This window comes from Narcine bancroftii, chromosome 6 (genome assembly GCF_036971445.1).
Source record: "Narcine bancroftii isolate sNarBan1 chromosome 6, sNarBan1.hap1, whole genome shotgun sequence".
In the NCBI taxonomy this organism is placed as follows: Eukaryota; Metazoa; Chordata; class Chondrichthyes; order Torpediniformes; family Narcinidae; genus Narcine; species Narcine bancroftii.
In genome coordinates, this window is record NC_091474.1 from 246300844 (window position 1) to 246328019 (window position 27176).

At 48.4% G+C, this 27176-nt stretch overlaps 1 protein-coding gene across 8 annotated transcripts in view; it reads left to right on the plus strand.

The window, feature by feature from the left end:
* The window catches only part of srfa (serum response factor a), a 76758-nt gene that overhangs the window by 26575 nt on the left and 23007 nt on the right, over window positions 1-27176 (plus strand). For all 8 annotated transcript variants that reach the window (XM_069887900.1, XM_069887903.1, XM_069887896.1 and 5 more), the window contains one exon: window positions 3566-3832. In XM_069887900.1, the coding sequence (XP_069744001.1) occupies window positions 3566-3832 (267 nt within the window). The remainder of the gene's footprint in view (window positions 1-3565; window positions 3833-27176) is intronic.

A 27176-nucleotide genomic window follows, 5' to 3' on the forward strand; every position in this document is an offset into this window, starting at 1 on the left:
CCAAGATGGCCTGTGTATTGAATGGTCTGTGTACAGTCTGTAGCCCCAATCCAAGGTGGCCTGTGTATTGAATGGTCAGCATTCTGTGTACAGTCTGTAGCCCCAGACCAAGGTGGCCTGTGTATGGAATGGTCTGTGGACTGTGTACAGTCTGTAGCCCCAATCCAAGATGGCCTGTGTATTGAATGGTCTGTGTACAGTCTGTAGCCCCAATCCAAGGTGGCCTGTGTATTGAATGGTCAGCATTCTGTGTACAGTCTGTAGCCCCAATCCAAGATGGCCTGTGTATTGAATGGTCTGTGTACAGTCTGTAGCCCCAATCCAAGGTGGCCTATGTATTGAATGGTCTGTGTAAAGTCTCTATCCCCAATCCAAGGTGGCCTATGTATTGAATGGTCTGTGTACAGTCTCTATCCCCAATCCAAGGTGGCCTATGTATTGAATGGTCTGTGTACAGTCTCTATCCCCAATCCAAGGCGGCCTGTGTATTGAATTGTCTGGAGCTTTAGTGCATGTATTGCGTTCATTTCTGGTTGCATCATTATAGGAGGGTCGTAGACGCTTCAGACAGGGTGCAGTGGAGATGCTCCCCTTTCTCCATCTCTGTTTCCATCTCAAGAGACAAATGCTCCACAGACATCTTTTATGTCCACCAATGCCCACAGTTTCCTCGACTACCCACTTCATACCCGTCCCCTGTAAGAGTTCTATTCCTTCCTCTCAATTCCTCTGTTGCATCTGCACCCAAGAGCAGGATTTCCATGCCAGATCATCCACCGTGACCTGGTTCAAAAAATGTGGCTTCCCCAGTACTTTGTCAACTCAGTCCTTACTTTACTTGTGTCTCCTTCATTTCCTGCAAATTGGTGTGGTTCCCACTGCCCTGAGATGCAACAAAAACAGGATTCACCCCGTCCTCACCAACCACTCTGCAATTTCCGCCACCTTCAAAGTCAACCCACCACCGGACAGATCTTCTCTAAACTTCACTTTCCACAGGGACTGTTTCCCCCACCCCCCCATAACTCCCTTGTTCACTCATCTCTTCCCACTAAATGGTACCTGGGCCTGTGACTGCAGGAGATGCACCACCTGCGGCCACACCTCCACCCTCACCACCATCGGGGTCCCCCAAACAGTCCTTCCAAGTGAAGCAGGAAGTCATCTACTGCATCTTCCCTTTGTGGCCTTCTCTACATTGGAGAGACTGGACACAGACTGGGAGATCAGTTTGCTGAGCATCTTCATTCTGTTTGCATCAAGACAGGGACCTCCCAGTGGCCACTTGCTTCAATTCCACACCATTCCCATACCAATACATCTGTCTATGGCCTTCTGCACTGATAAACCAAGGCCAAAAGTACATTGGAGGAATTACATATTTATGGGCACTCTCCAACCAGATGACATTAACAACATCTCCAATTTCTGTAAAACCCTCTCCTGAGTCTCTCTTTCCCCATCCCTCTTTTTCCTTCCCTTCTCCAGTCACAAAGCTACCACTCCCCACGAATTGTGTTTTATTTCATCCACTCTCCCTCTGTGGCCTGTTCTCCTCCCACTTTCTCCTACCTGTTTAACCCTGCCTGGTTTTGGCTCATACAGTGGACAGTGACATAACATAAAGGGCTCAGGCCTGAAACGTTGGTTACCCTTTGATTCCTGTGGCTGCTGTGTGACTGTCTTGAGTTTCTCCAGCATGATTATTGCATTCCAGTGTCTGAAGACTTTCTTGTTTAACTTTACATGGGACGTTGTCTGGTTTGGAGAAAGTTGACAGAGCAAGGAATTTTTGTAGTGACGAAGGATGAGAGGTGACTTGAGATCTACAAGATTATAAGAGGCACAGATAGGGTGGACAGCAGCACCTTTTCCCCAGGTGACAGGAGCAAACACCAGAGGACATTTGTACAAAGTTAGGGAGGAAAGTGTAGGGGAGATGAAAGGGGTACATTTTGTTTTACACATAGAGTGGTGGGTGCCAGGGGTGATGGTAATGAACTATACAGGTAGACCCCCACTTACGATGGGGTTCGGTTCCGCCACTTGTATTGTGCTATCGTAAGTCAGGTCTACTTGTACAGGTAGTTTGTTGCGTAGTTCCTGCCTGGTCCTGCCATGAGCCTCCCAGCGGTAGCGGGAGGCCAACATCCCCGCTCCATCCAGGAGCCTGAGATGGCGCCTGGTAACTAGGGGTAATGACATCACATCACAACCTACGTTGTGATTTGGAACGCATGTGCAGATTGCCATCGATTTCTTCCCCTTTTCAATCTCTCTCTCTCTCCCTCTCCAGTGATGGCATGCGTTCCAAATCACCTTTTTTTAAAAACAGCATTGGGTCCGATGAAGTACATTTCTTTGAGGACACTACAAGAGGAGAACGAAATGACGACGTTTAGTGGGGGGTGGTGATGGTGCGAAGTGACCTGCGGGCACTGATAGGACGGAAGTATTTCCTTCAGAGAAGAAAAATAACCACGTTGATGCAGGTCGACCCCCGACTCAGATTCTGAGCATTGTAACATCGAAATATTGTAAGTCGGGGTCTCTCTGGAGTATGTTCTCCGGGTGTTTTGTACGGGTCTGTCTTGGTCTAAATACTGTGCATATTGTGACCTGTTCCACTGTGGACATGACCAGGTAGTGCTGTGGGTGGTAGCGAGAGCTCCGATCTTGATCAGGATGAGTGTGGTCCAAACTCTGGACTGTACCCTTGTGGTCCTGTCGAGCTTGACACGGTTAACTAGAGGCTTGTGTTCTGGGCAGCATTACACAGATCGGGGTTCTAGTGTGTAGTGTATTACAGTATGATTATTCTGGACCCCATGCCCTCTCCCAGACAGGGCCAGGCCTCGGGGAGGTATGTCTGAACCTCTGTGCCTTCTACCCAGACAGGTCCCGGTGTGGTATGTCTGAACCTCCGTGGCTTCTCCCAGACAGGCCTGGGGAGGTATGTCTGGACCTCCATGCCTTCTCCCAGACAGATCCCAGTGTGGTACATCTGCTCTATACCCTTGTACCCTCTCCAAGACAGACCCCGGTGTGGTACGTCAGGTCTATACCCCTTGTGCCCTCTCTCAGACAGGTCCTGGTGTGGTATGTCTGGACCCTGTGCCTTCTCCCAGACAGGTCCTGGTTTGGTACGTCTGGACTCCGTGCCCTCTCCCAGACAGGTCCTGGTGTGGTACGTCTGGACTCTGCGCCCTCTCCCAGACAGGTCCCTGTGTAGATCTGGTCTAAATGCTCCCTTTCTCCCCCCCTCCCCACCCCCCTGTGCCCTCTCCTAGACAGGTCCAAGCGTGTGATGTATGGTCTATATCCCCGTGCTGTCTCCCAGATGGGTCCTGGTGGGGTACGTTTGGTCTATGCCCCTGTGCCCTCTCTTGGACGGGTCCTGGTGTGATACGTGTAGACCCCATGCCCTCTCCTATTTGGGTCCTGTGTGGTGCATCTGAACCCCCATGTCTCCTATTAGAGGAACCCGGTGTAGTGTGGCGGGCCAGTGGTCGCGGCTCCAGTAGTGGGTGTGATAATCAGCCTGTCCTTCCTCCGCCCCGTACAGGCCTACGAACTGTCCACGCTGACGGGCACGCAGGTACTCCTACTGGTGGCGAGCGAGACGGGGCACGTTTACACCTTCGCCACCCGGAAATTGCAGCCGATGATCACCAGCGAGACAGGGAAGGCCCTGATTCAGACGTGTCTGAACTCCCCGGACTCTCCCCCGCGCTCTGACCCCACCTCTGACCAGCGGATGAGTGCCACCGGCTTCGAGGAGACAGATCTCACCTATCAGGTGTCGGAGACGGACAGCAGTGGGGAAAACAAGGTAGGGTCTGCCCTCCCGGATTGGAGATATGGAAGAAATAAAGATGAGGCCTATTTTCTATTCAGCCAACACGCTCAGAGATCAGAGGAATGTAGTGCAACACTCCCCGAAGGTCAACTTGCATGTAGAGCTTCCCTTCTCAACAGGGGCCAAACATTCCCCCTGCCTGGGGGCCACAGCACATTTAAGGGGAGTGGAGGCCACTCCGTAAATATAAATAAGAGGAGGTTGGATAGATTTTTCTATTGTAAGGGAATTAAGAGAGATGGGGGGAAAAGGCAGGAAGGTGGAGATGAGCCGATCATAGACCATGGGGTGGCACGGTTGGCATAGTGTTTTGTGCAGCTTTGTCACAGTGCCGTGATCAGAACTGGGGTTCGAATCCTGCGCTGTCTGTTAGGAGTTTGTATGTTTTCCCTGTTTCTGTGTGAGTTTTCCCCGGGGGCTGCAGTTTCCTCCCACCCTTCAAAATATACCGGAGGTTGTAGGTCATTTGGGTGTATTGGGCGGCACGGGCTCGTGGGCCGAAAGGGCCTGTTACTGTGTTGTGTGTCTTTTAAAAAAAATCAGCCGTGATCTGATTGCAGAGCAGAGCAGGCCTGATGGGCCGGAACGCCTTCTTCTGCACCTATTCTTTCTGTTCTTATGCTGCAGACTGAAACACTAAATATTTAAAAAAATGTAGGAGAAAAATGCAGATGAAGCCAAAACTTGACTGCTCCGTCGGGAAGTGGGGACTTTGAGCAGAGTCCAAAGTGGGATATAACCCAAAAAGTGGTTGAGAATGGCTGGCGTAGAGTCAGTGGTAAGGAAGGCAAATGAAATTCTAGCATTGATTTTGAGAGGGATGCGATATAAAAGGCCTAACCCTAATGTTGAGGCCTTATAAGGCATTGGAATATTATGAGCAGTGTTAGCACCTGATCCAAGGAGGGAAGTGTTGACATTGGGGCAGGTCTAGAGGAGTTTGCAAGGATGATTCCCAGAGTGAAAGGGTTTTCCTATGAGGAGTGTTTGAAGGTTCTGGGATTGTACTTGCTGGAGTTTAGATGAGTGGGGTGGGGGGAAGGGGTGAATCTCATTAAAACCTATTGAACCCTGAAAGGCCTGGAGAGAGAATGGATGTGGAGAGAATGTTTCCTCTGGGGTGGGGGGAGTCTTGGTCCAGGGAGCCCAACCTCAGAACAGAAAAACGTCCCTTTACAACAGAGATGAGGATGAATTTCTTTTCCCTGAGTGGGGTGAATCTGTGGAATTTGTTACTGCGGTTGACTGTGAAGGCCATCATTGGGGATATTTAAGGATGAGGTAGACACATTCTTGATCAGGAAGGGAATCAAGGGTAAGAGGCAGAAGGCAGGAGAATGGGGTTGGAAAGAATAGTTAATCAGTCATGATGAAACGGCGGGGCAGACTTGATGGGCCAAATGGCCTAATTCCACTCCTATGTTTTCTGGTCTAAAACTTAGTTGTTAAACCACTGTTACAAAATGATTAACTTGAATCAACATGATTCAAGTGTCAAATACAGTTCCCTCAAGCTCTGTCTGTTATTGTTAATGGACAACCTTCACCCCCTCTGTCTGTCTTCACCATCCCCTCTCTGGGGTAAAACCCTGGAACATGCTCACAGCTGCACCTCCCTCTGGGTGAAGGAGGCAGCGTCTCCGAGGTGACTGACTGCGGGCTTGTCTCATGGTTAGTGTTTGCCTGCCATTCTTCCCCCTTGCCATGCAAGATTCACCCTGGAAATTATTTTTGTCTGCTTGTGTAATTGTCTTGCTGGCTGTAAATGTCAAGCTGGTAGAATTTATCCTGGAATGAAGGGATGAACTGTACTCCAAGGAGAATGGGTTTGGGGGGGGGGGGATACCCCATACAAGCATTTTGAATGTAGGTAGGGGGAATGAGGACAAGAGGACACAACTTCAAGATTGAAAGGTGCCCATTTAAAACCAATGCGGAGGAATTTCTTTAGCCAGAAAGTGTTGAACCTGGAATTTGCTACCATGTGCAGCTGTAGAGGCCAAGTTGTTGGGTATATTTAAGGCAGAGATTGATAGGTATCTTAATAGTCATGGTGTCAAAGGTTATGGGGAGAAGGTAGGGGACTGTGGCCTATTGGGAGAATGGACCACCTCATGATGGAATGGCAGAGTGCACATGATGGGCCGAATGGCCTGCTTCTGCTCCGATATGGTCTTGTATTTTCACTTTGCTCTCAAAGTTGCTGGACCTTCCCCAAGGAGAAAAGAGGGTATGGCCTGGGTGATGGGGGTCCTTGATGATGGAAGCTGCTTTCTTCAGACACCACGTCATGTGGCTGTCCTTAATGGAGTGGAGACTGATCCACTCCCAGAGGTTGAGAGGTTCCTGAGTGGGAGCTGCTGGTCAGAGGTACTGAAGGCGTGAGGCAGAAACGGAGCAAAGGGCAAAAGGTGTTGGTTCTGGCTGTCAGGAAGAGGTAGGAATAATTTGGCCAAAGTCTAAACTTGGCTGAAATAATGAAACACAAAAATGGCAGATCAGGAACCTTGTGGGAATGAAGAGAAGTTGGAGAGATCAGTAGGTCAGGCTGCGTCCACAGAGAAATGCACCGACAACGTTTCGAGGCCGAACATGGTCCAAAAATGTGGACTGGCTGTCTCTGTCTTGATGCTGCCCGACCCACTGTCCCTCCAGCTTTTCTGTTTTCTCAATGTAATTATTAATATTCAGTTTGCGCTTTCAAAAGAAATTGTTTGCTTGTTTCTTTGATAGTGTTTTCTGAATAAGTATTGTTATGGGCCCAGCGGACCCCAAAAGCAACAGAAATTCACTAAGACAAATGTTAGTTAAACAAAAATTGCTTTTTAATTATCTTTAAACATAAAAACAGAATCACACTTTAACTTATTACTATTAACCTAACTTAACCCCCTTCTAATTCTGAGCGCATGTGTATGTAATGTGTGTGTAAGTTCAGAAAAATTCTTTGATTCACAGTCCAATCTCACTTCTCATTCCTCCAAGTTCACTGGTATCAGGCAATTCTTATACTGTGCACAGAATTTAACATTTATGAGTCTTCACCAGGCTCTGGTGCTTTAAAGGTAAATGGTTATCACTCAGAAAGGTTCTAGTTAGTTTCAGAGGGAGATTCTCTACTCATTGGACACAAACTGATTTCCTCTGATCAGCCACTTAAGTATTTTGCTGAAGAAACTTGCCCCATCAGGGTTTTCCAAGTGATAATCTCGTCTCCCAGGATAAACACTCTAGCCAGCCATTTCCTCTTGTAAGGACCACAAGGGTTTAGAACAGGCTGAACTCCAAACTCACAACCCACCTTCAAAATGGGGTTTAAACAAGCTGCCAGCTTGTTGTTTGCAGCCTCAAAAAGCCACTGCAGAAATCAGTTCTCTTTTTTAGAGAAAGTATGTTTGCTCTCTCTCTCTCTCTCTCTCTCTCTCTCTCTCTCTCTCTCTCTCTGCTTGCAAAAGCATATGTTTGTGAAGTGTTTGTGTGAAGTGACCTACACCCTAAATAATCTACCTCCTTTAAAAATATATCTATGTACAATATAATATGTCAATGAGTAGAGCAGCTTGGTTGGCGTAGTGGTTAGCGCAATGCTGTTATAGCGCCAGCAACCAGGATCGGGTTAAAATCCAACCCTGTCTGTAAGGAGTTTGTACGTTCTCTCCATGTTTGCGTGGGTTTCCTCCAGGTGTTCCATTTTCCATCAAAAGGTACTGGGGGTTGTAGGTCTGTTGGGTGTAATTGGTTGGCACGGGATCATGGTCCGAAATGGCCTGTTATTGTCCTGGATGTCTTCATTTAAAAAAATTAAGAGTATTGACATATAGTAAAACTGCTGTTTTCTGGAATTCAAGCAACTGGCAAAAAAACCCAGAAAGTAGGTAAAAAATACATAATCTAAAATTGACAGGTCTCGCTGCTTGTTCACCATGCAGCCTCAAGTAACAGGAAAATTCACTTATTCAGCATCTACCATTCCCCATAGGGCCAGATACCAGGAGTTTTACTTGTTTTTTTTTGCACAAACTGAATATTTATCCTTTTATATTTATTGTGTCTCATGACAGGTTGTGGTGAGTGAATTTGTACGACTGTAGTTGGTGGGTTTTGCGTGCCTGTGTGGCTGCAGCAAGGAAGGATTTGAGTGCATCAGTACTCGTGTGTATGTCGATAAATATTGAACAGCACCAGTAAATGCGCTCGGTGAGATGGTGCTGTGGGTTGTGTTGCTGCCTGGCAGGGACCTGGGTTTGAACCTGGCCTTGAAGTGAAGCTGTCTGCTTCACTTTCCCCCTTGGATCTGAAACCTGACAGCAATTGTAAACGAATCCTTTTTTGAGAAGAGAGATGGCAAAGCACCAGAAGGGCAATTGGTGGCTGTGAGAGGTAACACATTCCAGGGCTCCTTGGAAATGGAGTTAAACAGGAAAGTCTACAGATGTACAGTGCACAAACATGCTAGAGAAACTTAACAGGTCACACAGCGTCCACGGGAAGCGAAAGAGAACCAATGTTTCGAGCCTGAGCCCTTTGTCAAGGTATAATCAAAGACAGGCAGGTGTCCGAACAAAAATGTGGGGGGAGGAGAAGAAGGGGAAGGAACACGGGTAAGAAAGATCATGGTTGGATACAGGTGGAAGGGTAGAAGCTGTAAGTAATTGGGGATGGTAGCTCTCAGATGGAGGGAGGAAGGTAAGGGGGTGGGGAGCTGGAGACAAGAGGGGGAGAGGGTGATAAAGGTGTTCGACATGTTTGCTCTGAACGGTCTGGGCACCAGGAGTCAGGTTGAGTTGGGCAAGAAGATTGTGGTGAGGTTGCATTAAGTACTGTGCCATTCTGGTGACCATACCACAGGGTGTTGCCTGGATTGGAGGGGATAGGCTGTGGAGAGAGGTTGGACACACGTCGGTTCCTTTCCCTGGAGCATCAGGGGCTAAGGGAAGAGCTTATAAAAGTTGGTGACATCTCTGAGCGGCACTGATGGGGGAGGTAATCTTTTTCTCTGAATGGAAATGGACAAATATAGAAAGGGTAAACCTGGGGAAGTTGTACGTGGATACGGTGAAAGTGGATATGTTTGACGAACAGCAGTGAAAGGAGGGATTTGGATCACACTCTCAGTGAGAACAGTGCACTGAAGAGCCAGAAAGGTGTCCCACCTTTCATTCCCAACACCGGGCCCCGGATGTGAAATGTGAACTTGCATTCTCTCTCCACAGTTGCTCCCTGATCTTCTGACTTTCTTCAAGCACAGAACATTGCAGCACAGTGCAGGCCTACGATGCATATGCAGTATACAAATAATTGTTTCATGAATTTGAGAGTCTTGGATGGTTAGTGGGAGCGGTTCCTTTGGTCGTTCAGCGTTCTCCCTGCCCGTGGGAAGAAGCTGTTCGTCAGCCTGGAGGTGCTGGCTCTGATCCTCCTGGATCTCTTCCCTGACAGGAGCAGCCGAAAGATGCTGTGTGCGGGGTGGAAGGGGTCCTCAATGATTTTGGACCACGAACCCGGAAGGCCACGTTGATATGTGGGGAAGAGACTGGCATGTTGTTAATTTGGTCAGATGTTTGTTGATATTCTGCCTGGAGTGCAGTCCGAAGGGGTTGCAGACTGCACAAAGGATAGGTAGTGGAACGAGTGCTCTGGAAGGTGTGCTGGAGAGAATGAGGTTTCCTGCAGCATGCAGGCACAGCGTGAATTTTGTGTTCGAGCAGACGAAGGCTGAAAACTTGTCCTGTTCAGTGTCCACAGGATTTGAAAAGTTGGTTCTTGTATCCAGTCTGGCTCCGTCCTCTTCCATGCCAGTTGGATCTGCTCTCCTCATTGATAAAAGTTTGTCTGACCATCATGACCATATATGGTTTGGTTCCCTGCCTGGCGCTCCTACTGGGCCTCGTGATCCTCCTTATAAGTTGCAGCTGTCCCAAAGCCTTGCATAGCTGTGAGAGAAGGGTGGGAGGTGTGCGAGAAGGAGGGGGGAGTGGGGATGTCATGTGCTGATCCAGGGCCTGGCATCTGTCGGCCGACTCCACGTCATTGTTCTGAGTGTTCTGAGTGTGGCTGGTTCTGGGCTGTGACATGGAGTGGGTGGAGAGGGTCAGGCAGCATTTCGGAGACCTGCTCTTTCTGCCCTGAACCCTGGTGTCCTCCTTCCCTTTGGGTGGTCCAGACAGCCAGCCCCTTCACTGCAGATCCCGACATGGGGTCTATGTGTGGGGGGGGGTGGGTCTGTGTGGCGGTCTGGTTTGTGTGAGGAGGGGACTGTCCCCCCCCTCCCCATCCCTTTCCCCTCTCACCCCTCCCTTTCCCCCCTCACCCCTCCCTTTCCCCCCTCACCCCTCCCTTTGCCCCTCACCCCTCTCTTTCCCCCTCACTCCTCTCTTTCCCCCTCACTCCTTTCTTTCCCCCTCATCCCTCCCTTTCCCCCACCCCTCCCTTTCCCCCCTCACCCCTCCCTTTCCCCCCTCCCCATCCCTTTCCCCCCCTCACCCCTCCCTTTCCCCCCTCACCCCTCCCTTTCCCCCCTCACCCCTCCCTTTCCCCCCTCACCCCTCCCTTTCCCCCCTCACCCCTCTCTTTTCTCATTTCGGAGACCTGCTCTTTCTGCCCTGAACCCTGGTGTCCTCCTTCCCTTTGGGTGGTCCAGACAGCCAGCCCCTTCACTGCAGATCCCGACATGGGGTCTATGTGTGGGGGGGGTGGGTCTGTGTGGCGGTCTGGTTTGTGTGAGGAGGGGACTGTCCCCCACCTCCCCATCCCTTTCCCCCCCTCACCCCTCCCTTTCCCCCCTCACCCCTCCCTTTCCCCACTCCCCATCCCTTTCCCCCCCTCACCCCTCTCTTTCCCCCCTCACCCCTCCCTTTCCCCCCTCACCCCTCCCTTTCCCCCCTCACCCCTCTCTTTTCTCATTTCGGAGACCTGCTCTTTATGCCCTGAACCCTGGTGTCCTCCTTCCCTTTGGGTGGTCCAGACAGCCAGCCCCTTCACTGCAGATCCCGACATGGGGTCTATGTGTGGGGGGGGTGGGTCTGTGTGGCGGTCTGGTTTGTGTGAGGAGGGGACTGTCCCCCACCTCCCCATCCCTTTCCCCCCCTCACCCCTCCCTTTCCCCCCTCACCCCTCCCTTTCCCCCCTCCCCATCCCTTTCCCCCCCTCACCCCTCACTTTCCCCCCTCACCCCTCCCTTTCCCCCCTCACCCCTCCCTTTCCCCCCTCACCCCTCTCTTTTCTCATTTCGGAGACCTGCTCTTTCTGCCCTGAACCCTGGTGTCCTCCTTCCCTTTGGGTGGTCCAGACAGCCAGCTCCTTCACTGCAGATCCCGACATGGGGTCTATGTGTGGGGGGGGTGGGTCTGTGTGGCGGTCTGGTTTGTGTGAGGAGGGGACTGTCCCCCCCCTCCCCATCCCTTTCCCCCCCCTCACCCCTCCCTTTCCCCCCTCACCCCTCCCTTTCCCCCCTCACCCCTCCCTTTCCCCCCTCTCCCCTCCCTTTGCCCCTCACCCCTCTCTTTCCCCCTCATTCCTCTCTTTCCCCCTCCTCTCTTTCCCCCTCATCCCTCCCTTTCCCCCACCCCTCCCTTTCCCCCTCACCCCTCCCTTTCCCCCCTCACCCCTCCCTTTCCCCCCTCACCCCTCCCTTTCCCCCCTCACCCCTCCCTTTCCCCCCTCACCCCTCCCTTTCCCCCCTCACCCCTCCCTTTGCCCCTCACCCCTCTCTTTCCCCCTCACCCCTCTCTTTCCCCCTCACCCCTCCCTTTCCCCCCTCACCCCTCCCTTTCCCCCCTCACCCCTCCCTTTCCCCCCTCACCCCTCCCTTCCCCCCTCCCCATCCCTTTCCCCCCCTAACCCCTCCCTTTCCCCCCTCACCCCTCCCTTTCCCCCTCACCCCTCCCTTTCCCCCCTCACCCCTCCCTTTGCCCCTCACCCCTCTCTTTCCCCCTCACCCCTCTCCCCCCTCACCCTTCCCTTTCCCCCCTCACCCCTCCCTTTCCCCCCTCACCCCTCCCTTTCCCCCCTCACCCCTCCCTTTCCCCCCTCACCCCTCCCTTTCCCCCCCTCACCCCTCCCTTTCCCCCCTCACCCCTCCCTTTCCCCCCTCACCCCTCCCTTTGCCCCTCACCCCTCTCTTTCCCCCTCACTCCTCTTTCCCCCTCACTCCTCTCTTTCCCCCTCACTCCTCTCTTTCCCCCTCACTCCTCTCTTTCCCCCTCACCCCTCCCTTTCCCCCCTCACCCCTCCCTTTCCCCCCTCCCCATCCCTTTCCCCCCCTCACCCCTCCCTTTCCCCCTCACCCCTCCCTTTCCCCCTCACCCCTCCCTTTCCCCCCTCACCCCTCCCTTTGCCCCTCACCCCTCCCTTTCCCCCTCACCCCTCTCTTTCCCCCCTCACCCCTCCCTTTCCCCCCTCACCCCTCCCTTTCCCCCCTCACCCCTCCCTTTCCCCCCTCACCCCTCCCTTTCCCCCCTCACCCCTCCCTTTGCCCCTCACCCCTCCCTTTGCCCCTCACCCCTCTCTTTCCCCCTCACTCCTCTTTCCCCCTCACTCCTCTCTTTCCCCCTCATCCCTCCCTTTCCCCCACCCCTCCCTTTCCCCCTCATCCCTCTCCCCCTCACCTGCTTCCCCTTTACACCTTCCCCTCACCCTCTTCCCCTCCCCTCACCCTCACCCCCTCCTTCCTCCCCCTCCCTACTCGCTGGGTTCGGGCACTAGGACCCTGTAGTGGAGCGCTGGGAGATCACCTCCTCCCTGATCTCTCTGGGCCTGCACAGTGGAGCGTTATGCCAATTGCACAGTCTGATTCACATCTGCAACATGCCCATAGGTTGTAGATGCAGGCCATTCGGCCCATTGAGTCATTGGAATCACTGGTTGATCCAGTGACAGGTGGTAACTGACTGGAGGGGGAAGCTCCAGCGTGTCTCTACTCCTGTCCCGGGTGAGATGTGATGAGCAGAGGCATCAGGCAGGATTGTGGCCACTGCTCCCTCCCTTGTTACAGGACTGAGCTGTGAACTCTGGATGCAGAGAAGACAGCAGAGGGGACGCAGTCACGAATGTACCTCATGGGGTCTGCCTGACTAGGCTGCATGGAACTGAATGAGCCCTGGAACTGGGCTGGGATAAAAGGGTCACCCATACGCAGCCTGGCCTTCACCAACACCCAAGCTGGCTGAATAACAGGAAATGATGGGTGGGAACAGAGGACGGAGATTGAGAGCCTGGTTGGGTGATACCAGAACACCAGTTCCAATGTCTGCAGGACCTGGGAGGTGATGTTAGGAAGGGGTGGACAAAGGTCTGCATTGGTGGGGCGGTGGTGGAGAGGGTTAGGAATGACAATCTTATTAATCCAATAAAGCAAACTTTGTAGATGCAGCTTTGATTTGTTGATAAAACAGATAAACATTTTCACATTAAGAGTTTCATAATGATGAATAACAAAACATATTTTGTATTTATATATTAACTCGCGCTCACGTCCCCTTCATGGTTCTTCGAAGAGTGAGATGCAAGCTTTTAGTCTGCGGGGATATTACGACATATTACATCATAGTCACTATGGTAACACGGCAAACAATAGTCTTTCTTAAAAAGACAAGCACAAAATTAACTAAGAATCAAAACCTCAAGGTTTTAACCTTTGCACAAGTAGCCAGGAATGCAGAACGCTGCAGAAAGTGGGCACTGATCTCCCATCCTCTGAAAGTGAGGCTCTGTCTCCAGAAGGCAGCCATGGTCACAACCTCATTTCACTGCTACCTTGGCATAAGGCCCCGAAGCCTAAAGACCAGCACCTACATCTAGGTTCAAGAATACTTTTATTGCAACATCTCTCAGGCCCTTGAAACTCCCCTGGTTACTCTGGTCATTAACTACTCCAGGGCCATCAAATTCTGTCTGTGATTCTCTTGGACTAACTGTAACCATGAATATTTATCTGTCCTTTGATTTTTATTATCTTTTTCTGTTGTGTGTTTGTGATAAGTTAATATTTTTACTACAGTAGCCTGTGTACCTTTGGTGCAGGAATACATCTGTAAGAAGTTTGTATGTTCTCCCTGTGTCGTGTACCAGGGATTATAGAACACTACAGCACAGTACAGACTCTTAAAAAAACCCTCCATGGCGGGGGGGGGGGGGGGGGGTGGGGGGACTGGAGGAAGGAAAGTAGAGGCGACTGACAGGAGAAAGAAGGTGTCACAGGGATGGGGGCAAATATGTGGAGGGAGACAAAGGGGAAAGAAAATGGGGAGAGGTTACCAGAAATTTGAGGTCAACATTAATGCTTTCTGGTTGGAGACTGCCAAGTCAGGGCAGAAAGAATTTAAACATCTTTGGCTTTCCTGAAGAAGGGCTCAGGCCTGAAATAACTAATGTAAATTGCTTTCCATGGATGCTACATGACCTGACGAGTTCCTCCCCATTTTTGGGTACTGTTTCTGTTCTCCAGCATCTGCAGACTTCTTGTTTTTGTCGCCATGAAGAGTTCATTTTGTGTAGAAAAACATTTTGAGTAGAAAAACTCGTTACAAAGGAAGAAGATCTGGAAGGCTTTATATGTATGAAGTTGTGCACAATCTTAGCAAGAAAAAAGGTGAACTAATAAATTATGCTGATTTTCAAAGTGTTATTAAAAACTATTGCCATGCAATTTGTATGCATTTAAATTAATTACTTTGAAATCTTCAACTTCCTTAAACAGTGAACCACAAGGAGTTAAATTACTTCTTCGAATTGAAACAATTCCTGAAGTTGAAACGTTGTCTATTTTTCCAGTAGTAAGATAGGAAGATCTGCAGACACCACAATTGAAATAAAAGCAAGACAAATAACCAACTTGAGCCTTGAGCCCCTCATCTATTTTTCAAAAGCAAAATTCCTGAAACATTGCAAATGCTAGAAATCTCAACCAAGTCCAAACACCAGAAATTCTTAGCATCACGACCCCAAATATTAAAATTGCTTCTCATTTCACAAATTCCTGACAAATATTTGCCTCCTGTTCTCTGCTATCTAGTTTGTGTAACTAGCCCTTTTCACACTGCATTGTAAAATGGAGATTCCCAGGGAACCCTCCTGTGAACCTGCCATGTGAAAAGATCGCCTGGGAAATTTAAACGGACCACCCTCTCCCTGCATTGTGAAGAGACAAATGTTTTGTTTGTTTTTCTGTAAAGAAACAGTTTAAATATTGCACGCACGCACGCACGCACGCACGCACGCACGCACGCACGCACACACACACACACACACACACACACACACACGCGCACACGCACACACACACAATTATCTGAAATCTGGAAAAATGACGATATCTGAAGCAAATCAGAAATCCTCATTTATCCAATTTTGTTCAGAGCTGAACTGACTGGGGATGTCAGGCTTCTGGCGCTGGCAGCAGTGGACCTCAGGCTCCCAGCACGAATGGGGCCTCAGGCTCCCAGCACGAATGGGGCCTCAGGCTCCCAGCACGAATGGGGCCTCAGGCTCCCAGCACGAATGGGGCCTCAGGCTCCCAGCATGAGTGGGGCCTCGGTGAGGAAATGTCAGTGATTGATAGTGGCCAGCATTTTTTTGGTGAGATTTAAACTTTATTTTGATGCTTAAAAAGCCTTCACTTGTTGATTTTGTTGTTTAAACGCTGTTACAAGTGATTTGCTGTGGCCACTGGGGTGTTTTTTTAAAATTACCATTTCTCCAAAAAAGCTTTATCCGACATAGGCCCAGTCCTGACAACTTTGGATAATCAGAGTTGTACTCTGGAATTGTACTGTGTAAAAGAATAAACTTTAAAGGCAAAACACTGTACATAGAACATTAGGGCACAATAATGGCCCTTCAGTCCTCAATGTTGTGCTAATATATTTATTCCTTAAAAAATAAATACTAAACCCTCCATACCTATAACCCTCTATTTTTCTTCCATCCATGTGCCTGTCTAAGAGTTTCTTAAAGCCCCTAATGTTTCAGCCACCACCATCACCCCAGCAAGGCATTCCAGGTACCCTCAATTCTCTCTGAGTAAAAAAAATAAAAAATCTTACACCTGATGTCTCTCCTAAACTTCCCTCCCTTCATTTTGTGCCCTCTGGTGTTTGCTGATCCTGCACTGGGAAACAGGAGCTGGCTGTCCACCCTATCTATGCCTGTCATAATTGTGTGGGCCTCTATTAAGTCTTCTCTCATCCTTCTACGCTCCAAAGAGAAAAGTCCCAGCTCTGCTAACCTTGTCTCATAAGACTTGTTTTCCAATCCAGGAAACACCCTGGTGAATCTCCTCTGCACCCTCTCCATACCTTCCACATCCTTCTTATAATGAGATCACCAGAGATTTGTTGAGTTGCAACATGATCTCTCCACTCTTGAACTCAATCCTCCTATGAGAAGCCCAGCATCCCATAGGCCTTCTTATGGATATTGCAGGCCAATTGGGTGGCATGGGCTCATGGACTGAAAGGGCCTGTTACTGTTCTGTATATCTAAATTTTTAAAAATTATATCTTCTCTCCTAGATTGGCTGCAGTAAGAATTTGGTCATATTCACTGAATTTGTGAATATGAAAGTAAACTCACTTTGAACATGCATGTTATACTCTCCTATCATATGGAACTGCTGCAGCTTGCCAAGGCAACCTTGACTGTGCACCTTCTTCGTGTGCATAAGCACCTAGTCCCACACCCTAGTTTCGTAGTGAGTCCTTGCACCTTCCCACATCTGCCCTTTAATTGCCTCTGGGATGCTGGGGGACAGGCAGATCTCAATTAATATTGCTGCGTTAATGCTCACACAGTTAGCATTACACCTTGCGGAAAATTCTGCCACAGCTTTAGCCCACTCAAATATCATGAGCTGACTTTTCCCCCAACAAAATCAGCTCTTAACAATTAAAATTGTATAGTAAAGAAAGATTGTTGCGGGGGTGGGGGAAGTTTTTTCCCAGTATCATATTGTGTTTACATTTTGTTTCTGTACGTCACTGTTTTTTTTAACCATGGACCATCATTGCCGCTTGTGTTACTCCCCACTCTGTTTGAGGGGCTTCCCCTCTGGTCTCAGCCTTTGTGTCCAGTAGTGGAAGAACTCAAGATGAGCCATTTTTGGTTATGGCCCTCTTAAAACTCTGCTCGAAGTGTATGGGCCCCATTTCCTGTGAAGGAGTCAAGTTCAGTTGGTTTCCTCCGTACTTCGATCTGAATGACTATGGCCCTTCGCCATAGTGCTGTTGTGTTGGCTGCCTCACTGCGTTCCTTTGCACATATTCCTGCAGCCTGCAATGTGCCAGTCGGCAGCATTCCTTCAGGGACAGCTCCCTGTTGAAAAAACCAACAGGTTTTGGGAAGATCCAAGTACGTCTTCCTCTGAGTTGATGGTCTTCCAGAAGCTCTGTATATCTGACTCGTCTGACTCTGTGTGTGTCCCGTGTGTCCCCAGAACAGTCCATAGATCAGATAGTCCTTGACCATGCTGCACCTGGGGACGCACCGTGACAGGACCTTGTATATCCTTCTCCCACACTTAGTGAATCTGCATTCTGTAAAGAGCTGGGTGACTCTCTTCACTCTACTGCAGTCATCTCAAGAGCAAAATGCTTTATGGGTGATGTCTGGTTATGCAGGAAGTGTCTGACTGGCAGACTGGGAGGGCTCTGCTCTCCACCAGCCAGGCCAAGTCCTGGAGCTTGTTGGTGAGCACAGGCAATGAGGCATTCCACCAGATGACCTGGATATTCTGGTCAGGGAACCACACCATGGTGTCCATTGAGTCCTCGTCTCTCAGTGTCTGCAGAACATAATATTGCTGACCACTGCCTGGTGACCTTGTGATCAAAGGTGTTGGTTTGGAAAAACTTCCATGGAGGTGGTGTGGCAAAGTCCAGCTGACATTGTGTGGCCATGGGGCCAGGCCCATCCTTTCCAACCCTTGGGTCAAGTAGAACCTCAGCACATGCTGGTACTTGGTGCCCTCCTACTTTGTTTCCACACACAGCCTGATGAAGCTACGTACAAAGGTGGTCGTCAGGATGAGGGCCACTTTGGGTACATCCTTGCCCCTGTTGTCCAACGACGTACATAACCACCCATCAGACCCATTGTATTCTAGATTCCCAGATGAACCAGAAGATGGCTAGGGGTGACTGCCAAGGTGTAGGTGTAGGGGATGGGTCACACAGCAGTTCCGACAGCACCTCGCTCCTGATGATCGGGTTCTTCCCTGTAATGGAGAGGAGCACCACTCCCATCACTTTCATTTGTATTAGACCGTCGCAATCCACTCTGACCAACTTTTATTCTATGCTTCAGGACCCCTGAACCAGATCCTCAGCACCTTTAGGTTGTCTGACCTGACTTTGAAGGGGATCGTCATCTGGTCAGATTAGTCACTGAATAGCATAGCATTGCTCTTCTTCTGGCCGAGGTTGTTCTGGGGCACAGCGTTTTTTATAAGAGCAGACTCACAGGTTAGCTGTAACAACGGCTGTTTAAGATAGAACACAGTTTAAAGTGGAGAGACGCTGTGATTGTAGACAAAAAAAAACAGTGAAATGCTGGAGGAGCTCAGCTTTTTACCAAAGGAGGTAAAAATATATTTTATGACATTTCGGGCCTGAGTCCTTCTTCCAAGGTACAAGCAAAAAACAGGAAGGTGTCTGAAGACTGGCAAGGGAGGAGTCTAGACCTACAGTTAGAAGGGTTAATTGGATATGATAAGAGAAGAGGTGAAAATTGATTTTGGCTTTGTGAAAGGAGACGAAAGGGAAAGGGGAGAGAGAGATGGGGAAAGGCGACGGGCATGGGAGTTGGGGGGGGTAGGGGAGGAATGGTTTAATGGAAATAGAAAAGTTAATATTAATTCCGTTTGGAGATTGCCCAAGGGAAGTTGTACCTCAGTTTTTCAGTGGTCTCAGTCTGGTAGTGCATGAGACCATGGACAGACATGTCAGCAGGGACATGGGAGAGGGAATTGAAGTGGGTGGCCACTCGGAGATCCACACTATTGAATGGAAAAATGGAATTGTGAAAAATAGTTTGATTTGCACAAAGCATAGGCATGATGAGAGCACTGTTGTGGGGGTTCATTTGGAGCCTGATGGCTGCAGGCAAGAAACTGACTTTAAGCCAGTTGATGTGTGCTTTCACACATGAGCCTTCTTCCCCACCATCCCTGATGGGAGGAGGGTGTATGTCTGGAGTGTGATGGGTCTTCAATAGGTTGGCTGCCTCATTAAGGCAGTGGGAGATGGAGTTTGTGGAGGAGAGCGGAGGTTGCATTACATTCTGAGCTGACTTCACCACTTCCTGAAGCTTTGAATCTCGAGAAGAGCAGTTCCCATTCCAGACTAAGATGCATCTGCCCTCTATCCCTGCCCTTTCAGCCCTGCCATCTTCCCCCTGTCCTCTCAGCCCGCTCTCTCCCCCCCGCCCGCTCTCTTCCCCTGCTCTCCCCCTCCCCCCGCCTGCTGTTTTTTTCAAACTTTGTATGTTTTTTCTTGAAAATTTTAAATAAAGTCCATAATATAAAAATGAAAAACTGCAACTAACCCATACATTTCAAATATGGTGACCACATCTACATAAAGAAATTGTAAGTATCAGGCAGATTATATGTTATTTTCTCTATATAAATACAAGACCTCGACTCATTCTGCCAACGAGTTACATTTACCTCAGCCTCGTCTTTCCATGAAGTCGTCACACGTTTACGAGCTACAGCCAATGCTAGACGAAGTAAAGCTGTCTGAAACTTGTCCAACCCCAAATCACTAAATAGGGCAGTACAACCCAACAAACATTTTTTTGGATCTAATAAAAATTTAATCTTAATTTTTGAAAAAATTCTCTAATTTTTTGCCAAAGTGATTGAACCTTATCTCAAAGCCAAACTGAGTATAAAAATGTTCCTACACATAATCCACATCTAAAACACACTTCTGAACTACTAAATCCATAATTTTTCAATTTCTCAGGGATCAGATGCAACTGACACAAAAAATTATAATTAAGCAATTAACATTAAGCAATTTAGTTACTCCATCAAAACACATCGTCTCCCAATCAGCCTGATTAATATTTAATATTTAATCCTAGATTTATCTAAATTTATTTTATCCATAGCGTCTTGCAACAATGGATACATCTCAGAAATAAAACCCTTATTTAATGAGTGAGAAATCAAAAACTCAAATTTTGTTAACTTAGGAATTTTTCGTTTCTCTTCCAAAATGATCTTTCACTAACACTCTAATATGATAGTATACAAATAAAGAGTTCGCTGAAATTCCAAATTTCTCTCGAAGTTGATTAAATGATAAAAATTTACCTTCTTGAAAACAATCCTGCAACAACTTTATTCCTTTAATCTGCCATTCTCTTAAAAATCTAGTACTCAGCGAAAAAGGAATTAATTTATTTTGATATATTGGAGTCTGAACCGATATTTTACTTTTTGTACCTATCAGTAAATTCCTTTTAGTCCAAATCTCCAACAAATGTTTCAAAATTGGTGCATTATATCTCTGTAATAAAAACAGAATTTCACTTAAATATGAAATGAAGTGAGTAAGGTTGTGAAATACTAGCCAATTCTACCCTAGCCCAAATAGGAGGATATGAAACATCCAACATGCGATTAATAAATCTTAATTGAGCTGTTTCATAATAATTTTGAAAATGAAGCAATTGTAAACCTCCCAAGGCATATTTGCAAGTCAATTTATGTATCGCTACTCTAGCTAACTTCCCCTTCCATAAAAATTCTTGTACTACTTTATTTAAGTCCTGAAAAAAAGACTTCAAAAGTAGACAAGGAATCGACTGAAAAAGATATTGAATTCGTGGAAAAACATTCATCTTAATATAATTTACTCAGCCTACTAATGACAAAGGTAAATCCTTCCACTTAATCAAATCACCCTTAATTTTCTCATTAACGGTACATAATTTAATTTATACAATGATTGAATATTTACATCAATCATTATCCCCAAATACTTCACTTTATCAGTCCAATGAAATTTAGTAATTTGTCTACACTGATCATAATTTGCATCAGAATTTGGTAATATTTCACTTTTGTCTCAATTCACCTTATATCTTGACACCATATTGTTCTAAACATTCTTGCAAATAAATTAAAGATCGTTCCGGATTAGTTAAATATATCAAGACATTATCAGCAAATAAATTAATCTTATATTCATCATCTGCTATTCTTAGACCTCTAATATTCTCATTCTGCCTTATAGCTTGAGCTAATGGTTCGATGACCAACGCAAATAGAGCTGGCGACAAAGGACAACCTTGACAAGTTGAACGCGATAATTTAAATAACGAAGAGGTTTAACCATTTGTTGCCACCCGAGCAACTGGATTATTTTATATATATATATATGTATATAGTGCCTTTACCCAACCAATAAAAATGGGTCCAAATTTAAATTTCTCCAAGACTTTAAATTTAAAAATTCCATTCGACCCGATCAAAAGCTTTTTCAGCATCAAGAGCAACGACCATTGGTAGGTTGGGTTGCTGATGTGATGCATTGATCAACGAAATCACTCTAAGAATATTATCAGAGGCATAACTATTTTTAATAAAACTAGCCTGATCTACATGTACCAATGGAGGTAAATACTTAGCAAGTCTATTTGCCAATAATTTCACAATTATTTCATAATCTACATTCAATAAAGAAAGTGGCCGATATGAAGCTACATTCAAAGGGTCTTTTTTTGGTATAACCGTTATTATTGCACTCAAACACAAATCTGGTAAAGCTGTTCCTGCGTCACTTGCTGAAGAACGTCCATAAGTGGAGACAAATCATCATTAAAAGCTTTATAAAATTCAACAGTAAATCCATCATCTCCTGGAGACTTCCTATTAGGCATTTGTTGAATAACGTCCTTTATCTCTAAATCAGTAAAAGGAGAGTCCAATTTCCTCACATCATCTTCCCCTAATATTTGCAAATTTAAATCAGACAAAAAAGATCAATAGAACCATTGTCTCGAACTCCCTTAGAAGTATATAATTTCTGGTAAAATTATAAAAATTCGTCATTAATTTCCTGTTTATGTAACTGAATGATCTTTTCTCACAGCATTAATAGTTCTCGATGCTTTTTCTGATTTCAATTGCCACATGAAAACTTTATGAGGTCTATCCCCTAACTCGTAATAACGTTGCTTAGATCTTTGAATCAAACGTTCATACTGATATGTTTGTAATGTTTTATATCGTAACTTCAATTTAATTAAAGCTGCTTTATTATCCTCTGTACAATTCCTCTGAAATTCTTTTTCCAAGTCAGATATCTGTTTTTCCAACATCTGACTCTCCACCAAAAATGTATTCTTTTGATGCAAAACTAATAATTTGACCACGTAAGAAGGCCTTTAAAGCATCCCATAAAGTAAAATTACTCTGAACTGAATTCCTGTTCAAATCTAAGAAAGAAGCAATTTGATCCTTAATAAATTTTACAAAATCATGGCTTTTTCAGTTACATTGCATTAAACCTCCAATGAAAAGTTAAATGAGTGAGTTCTGGCCCAACACAAGAAGTAAATAATAATGAATGGTCAGAAACTATTCTACTCTTATATTCAGCTTGAGGAAAACGTGATTGCAAATGTGCTGATGCCAAAAGTAAATCAATCCTTGAAAATTAATCCTGATGCGAAGAATAAAATGAAAGATTTTTTCTCAGTAGGATTTAACCTTCTCCAAACATTGAACAAATGCAAGTCTTTCATCAAAGAAACCAATTGGACCACTGCTTTTGATTTTTTCAAAGTTTTCGGAGATTTATCCTATAATGGATCTAATACAAAATTGAAATCTCCCCCAATCGAGATATTTTCCTTAGCTTGACTCAGAGTTAAAAAAGCTTCAGACATAAATTGCTCATCGCCAACATAGGCGCGTACACATTCAAGAAAGACCATGACTCGGCAAACAATTTACAATTAATCATTTATTCGACCAGCTGTTTCCACCGAGGATTCAAGTTCAAAATGGCCACTCCTCGTGCTTTCGAATTAAAAGAAGATGAAATTACATGACTAACGCAATCTCTCTTCAATTTTAAATGTTCTTTTTCGGTTAAATGAGTTTCCTGCAAAATAGCAGCATCCATTTTCATCTTTTTTATACAAGCCAAAACACATTGACGCTTGATCGGATTATTTAAGCCTTTGTGGCGGCTCACCACAAGGCAGGCGAACCGGCCCCGCTTGTAAGCCACACGGCGGGGCAGCCGGCCAAAATGACGCTGTCGGTGGGGGGGGGGTTTCCCTTCATTTCGGCTTGGGGCTCAGAAACCCACGATGGGGGACCACGTGACGCCTGGGTGACGTTAGCGCCCTCCAGCGCGGTTCTCAGCTAGGACTGGGCTGGGAGTATAAATGCAGCCCAGAAGCCTGCAATAAACTAGTCTGCTCACTGAGCTCAACCCGTCTGGTTGTGTGTGTTATTGCAGGAGCAGAGTAGCTGCCGCTACAATTGGTGACCCCGACTGGTTCAAACGTCTTTGAACCCATCATGAGTGAGCCTGAGATCAGCGCTATAGCCGTGAAACTGTCTGAATTCTGGGTTCAGGAGCCAGAGACCTGGTTCGGCCACGCAGAGGCTCAGTTGCACTTGTGCCAGATTTCATCCGACACGACCAAGTTCTACCATGTGGTCGCTGCCCTGGACCAGGCCACCGCCAGACGCGTGCTGCACCTTGTTCAGCACCCACCTGCCGAAGACAAATACGAGATCATCAAACGAGTGCTTACCGGGTCCCTCAGACTATCCAGGCACCAGTGTGCCACTCGGATGCTGCACCTCGACGCCCTGGGGGACTGGTCCCCGATGGAGCTGATGTACAAGATGCTCGCGCTCATGGGTGAGCACACCAACGGCCCACTCTTCGAGCGCATCTTCCTCGATCATATGCCCGGGGACATCCGGCTGCTGCTGGTCCAGGAGAGCTTCACTGTCACGAGGAAGGTCGCCCAGAAGGCCCAAGACCTATGGCTCGCACGATTCCCAGAGGGCTCAGTGGTCCAGCAGGTCACGAGGCACGGGCATGACCACGCTAAGCCTGCCCCTAGCATTGCGGTAGAGCACCCTGCCCCTGCAGTGGCCCCCAAGAACATAACCAGGGCCACAGCATCCACTCCAGGTCTCTGCTTCTACCAGCACTGGGGAGCCAAGGCTCGGAAGTGCTGTCAGCCCTGCTCATTCCAGGGAAACAACCAGGCCGGCCGCTGTTAATGGCTGCGGCGGCTGGCCAACAGCACAGCCTCCTCTACCCGCGGGACTCTGAGCGGTCAACGGTTCATCATTGACACTGGAGCCCAGATCAGCGTCATCCTGGCCATGGCCGTCGAGTCCAGGAACCGACCTCGTGGACCTCCCCTCTGTGTGGCCAACGGAACAGAAATCCGGACATATGGAGACAATACAGTCCACTTCCAGATCGGACAACGGAATTTCACATGGAGGTTCACTGTCTCATCCTTCCCAACTGCCATCCTGGGTGCAGACTTCCTCCTCGCACACGGGCTTCTGGTGGACATTTGAGGTAGGCGCCTGATGGATGCCTGTACCTTCCAGGCCGTTCGCCGTGACACCTCCTGCTCAGAGCAACCACAGATGACCACGATCAGCATGCCCCGAGACGAGTTCCAGCGAATTTTGGATGAGTTTCCGACACTCTTCAAGCCACAGTTCTTTACTGCCTTGCCGTGCCACGGGGTGTTCCACCACATCCCCACCTGGGGACCACCGGTTCACACCAAGGCACGCTTGACAAGCTCCAGGTAGCGAAGGAGTTTTCGCACCTGTTGGAGCTGGGGATCATTCGGTGGTCCGACAGCCCGTGGGCCTTGCTGCTCCACCTGGTCCCGAAAGCCTCAGGCGGCTGGCGTCCCTGCGGAGACTATCGACGGCTCAACAAGGCAAACGTTCCCAACCATTACCCCATCCCTCAGATTCAAGACTTTACGGCCAACCTGCACGGTGCAAGGGTCTTCTCCAAGGTCGACCTGGTGCGCGAATATCACCAGATCCCGGTGCACCCTGAGGACATACCCAAGATAGCCATCATCACCCCCTTTGGACTGTTCGAATTCCTGCGCATGCCGTTTGGGCTCAAGAACGCCGCTCAGACCTTCCAGCGCCTCATGGACTCTGTGGGCAGGGACTTGGATTTCGTCTTTATTTATTTGGACGATGTCCTTGTTGCCTGCAAGGACTGGGCGCAACTCAAGGCCAACCTGCGTGCCCTTTTCTCCTGGCTGGCCGACTTCGGCCTTACCATCAACCCGACCAAGTGCCAGTTCGGGAAAGAGTCCATGCAGTTCCTGGGTCATCACGGCCGAAGGAGCCATGCCGCCACTATGAAGGTCACCGTTATCGGAGTTCCCACGCCCAGACAGCCTCAGGGGCTACAGGAGTTCGCGGGTATGGTCAATCTTTACAACTGCTTCATCCTGGGAGTTGCGCTCATCATGCAGCCACTATTCGTCTTCATCGCAGCCAAACACAAGATGCTCGCTTGGAACCCAGAAGCCTACACTGCATTTGAGGCCACCAAGGACGCCCTCGTGAAGGCCACCATGCTCGCCCACCTACACACCGACCTGCATATGGCACTCTTTGTCGATGCCTCTGCCACAGCTGTCAATGCCGTCCTGGAGCAGCAGGTGAATGGACATTGGAAGCTGTTGGCATTCTTCAGCCGCCTGCTCCGCCCGCCAGAACGCAAGTATAGTGCTTTTGACCGCGAGTTACTGGGCATGTACCTGGCGGTGCGACATTTCCGCTATTTTTTGGAGGGGAGGACTTTTTCCATCTTCACTCACCACAAACCCCTCAACTGGGCGTTCGCGATTGCAAAGGATCCCTGGTCGGCCCGCCAGCAGCGTCACCTCTCCTTCATGTTGGAGTTTACCACCGACATTCGGCACAAGGCGAGGAAGGACAATGTGGTTGCCGATGCACTCTCGCGACTAGCCATCTGCGCGCTGATGCCCAGCCTCGACTTTGAGCAGCTTGCCCGGGACCATGAATCTGATGAGGGGACGAGGGCCTTCAAGACCGCATTTGTGGGCCTGTGGTTCCGAGACCTCCCGACTCCGAGCGAGAAGCTACCATCCTGTGCGATATCTGCTTGGGCACCCCGCGGCCAGTGGTTCCCAAGCAGTGACCCAGGCAGGTCTTCCGTCACATCCACGACCTTTCACATCCGTCCATCAGGTTCACGGTCGAAATGGTGGCAGAATGGTTTGTATGGCATGGGCTGTGGAAGCAGCAGGCCAATGGACTGGTTGAACGTCTGCACCGCCACCTTATGTCGGCGCTCATGGCCCGCCTTTCCGGTCCCGACTGGGTATCCTCTCCACTCCCAAGGAAGATCTGCAGGTGTCATCAGCTGAGCTGGTCTACGGTGCGCCGCTGGCACTACCTGATGAGTTCGTCAACGCACCTCACAATCCCCAGCGGTCGCCGCACGAACTACTTCCTCACCTCAGGGGATGCTTGGACTTGTTCGAACCCCCACTGCTGCCCAGGCATGGCACCCGCCCGTCTCACGTTCCCGGCGAACTGCTTTCCGCAGAGTACGTTTTCATTCACGGGGCCTGACTGCAGCACTACGTTCACGCAGGACATTGGTGGCAGGCAGGAGCTGTTTACCATGGACAGGCTGAAGCCAGCACACCTCGATCTCACTGAGCCCGTGGTCGTTGTCCAGCCCAAGAAGCGAGTCCGCCCGGCAAAAAAGGACATTGGCACCGGTTCTGGGGGTGCTGTGTGGCGGCTCACCACAAGGCAGGCGAACCAGCCCTGTTTGTCAGCCACGCGGAAGGGCAGCCGGCCAAAATGGCGCTGTTGGGGTGGGTTTCCCTTCCTTCCAGCACGGGGCTCAGAAACCCACGCTGGGGGACCAGGTGACGTCAGCGCCCTCCAGTGCTGTTTTCAGCCAGGTCTGGGCTGGGAGTATAAGTGCAGCCCAACAGCCTGGAATAAACCAGTCTGCTCACTGAGCTCAACCCATCTGGTTGTGTGTGTGTTATTGCAGGTGCAGTGTCGCTGCCGCTACACCATGAACATTAAATGTTCCAAAATTCAAACTAGACAATATTTTAACAATTAAAGAAAATCCTCTATTCACTCAATCAATTAAAAAAAATCCTTAATAAAACAAAATAAAGCTCCCCTTGCCAAGTAACCCTTGAATTAATCAAGTACTAAACCCCCCCCCTTCCATTAAACAAAATAGAGATTACACAAATTTAAAAAAAGTTTTTTTAGATATAACTTAAAAAC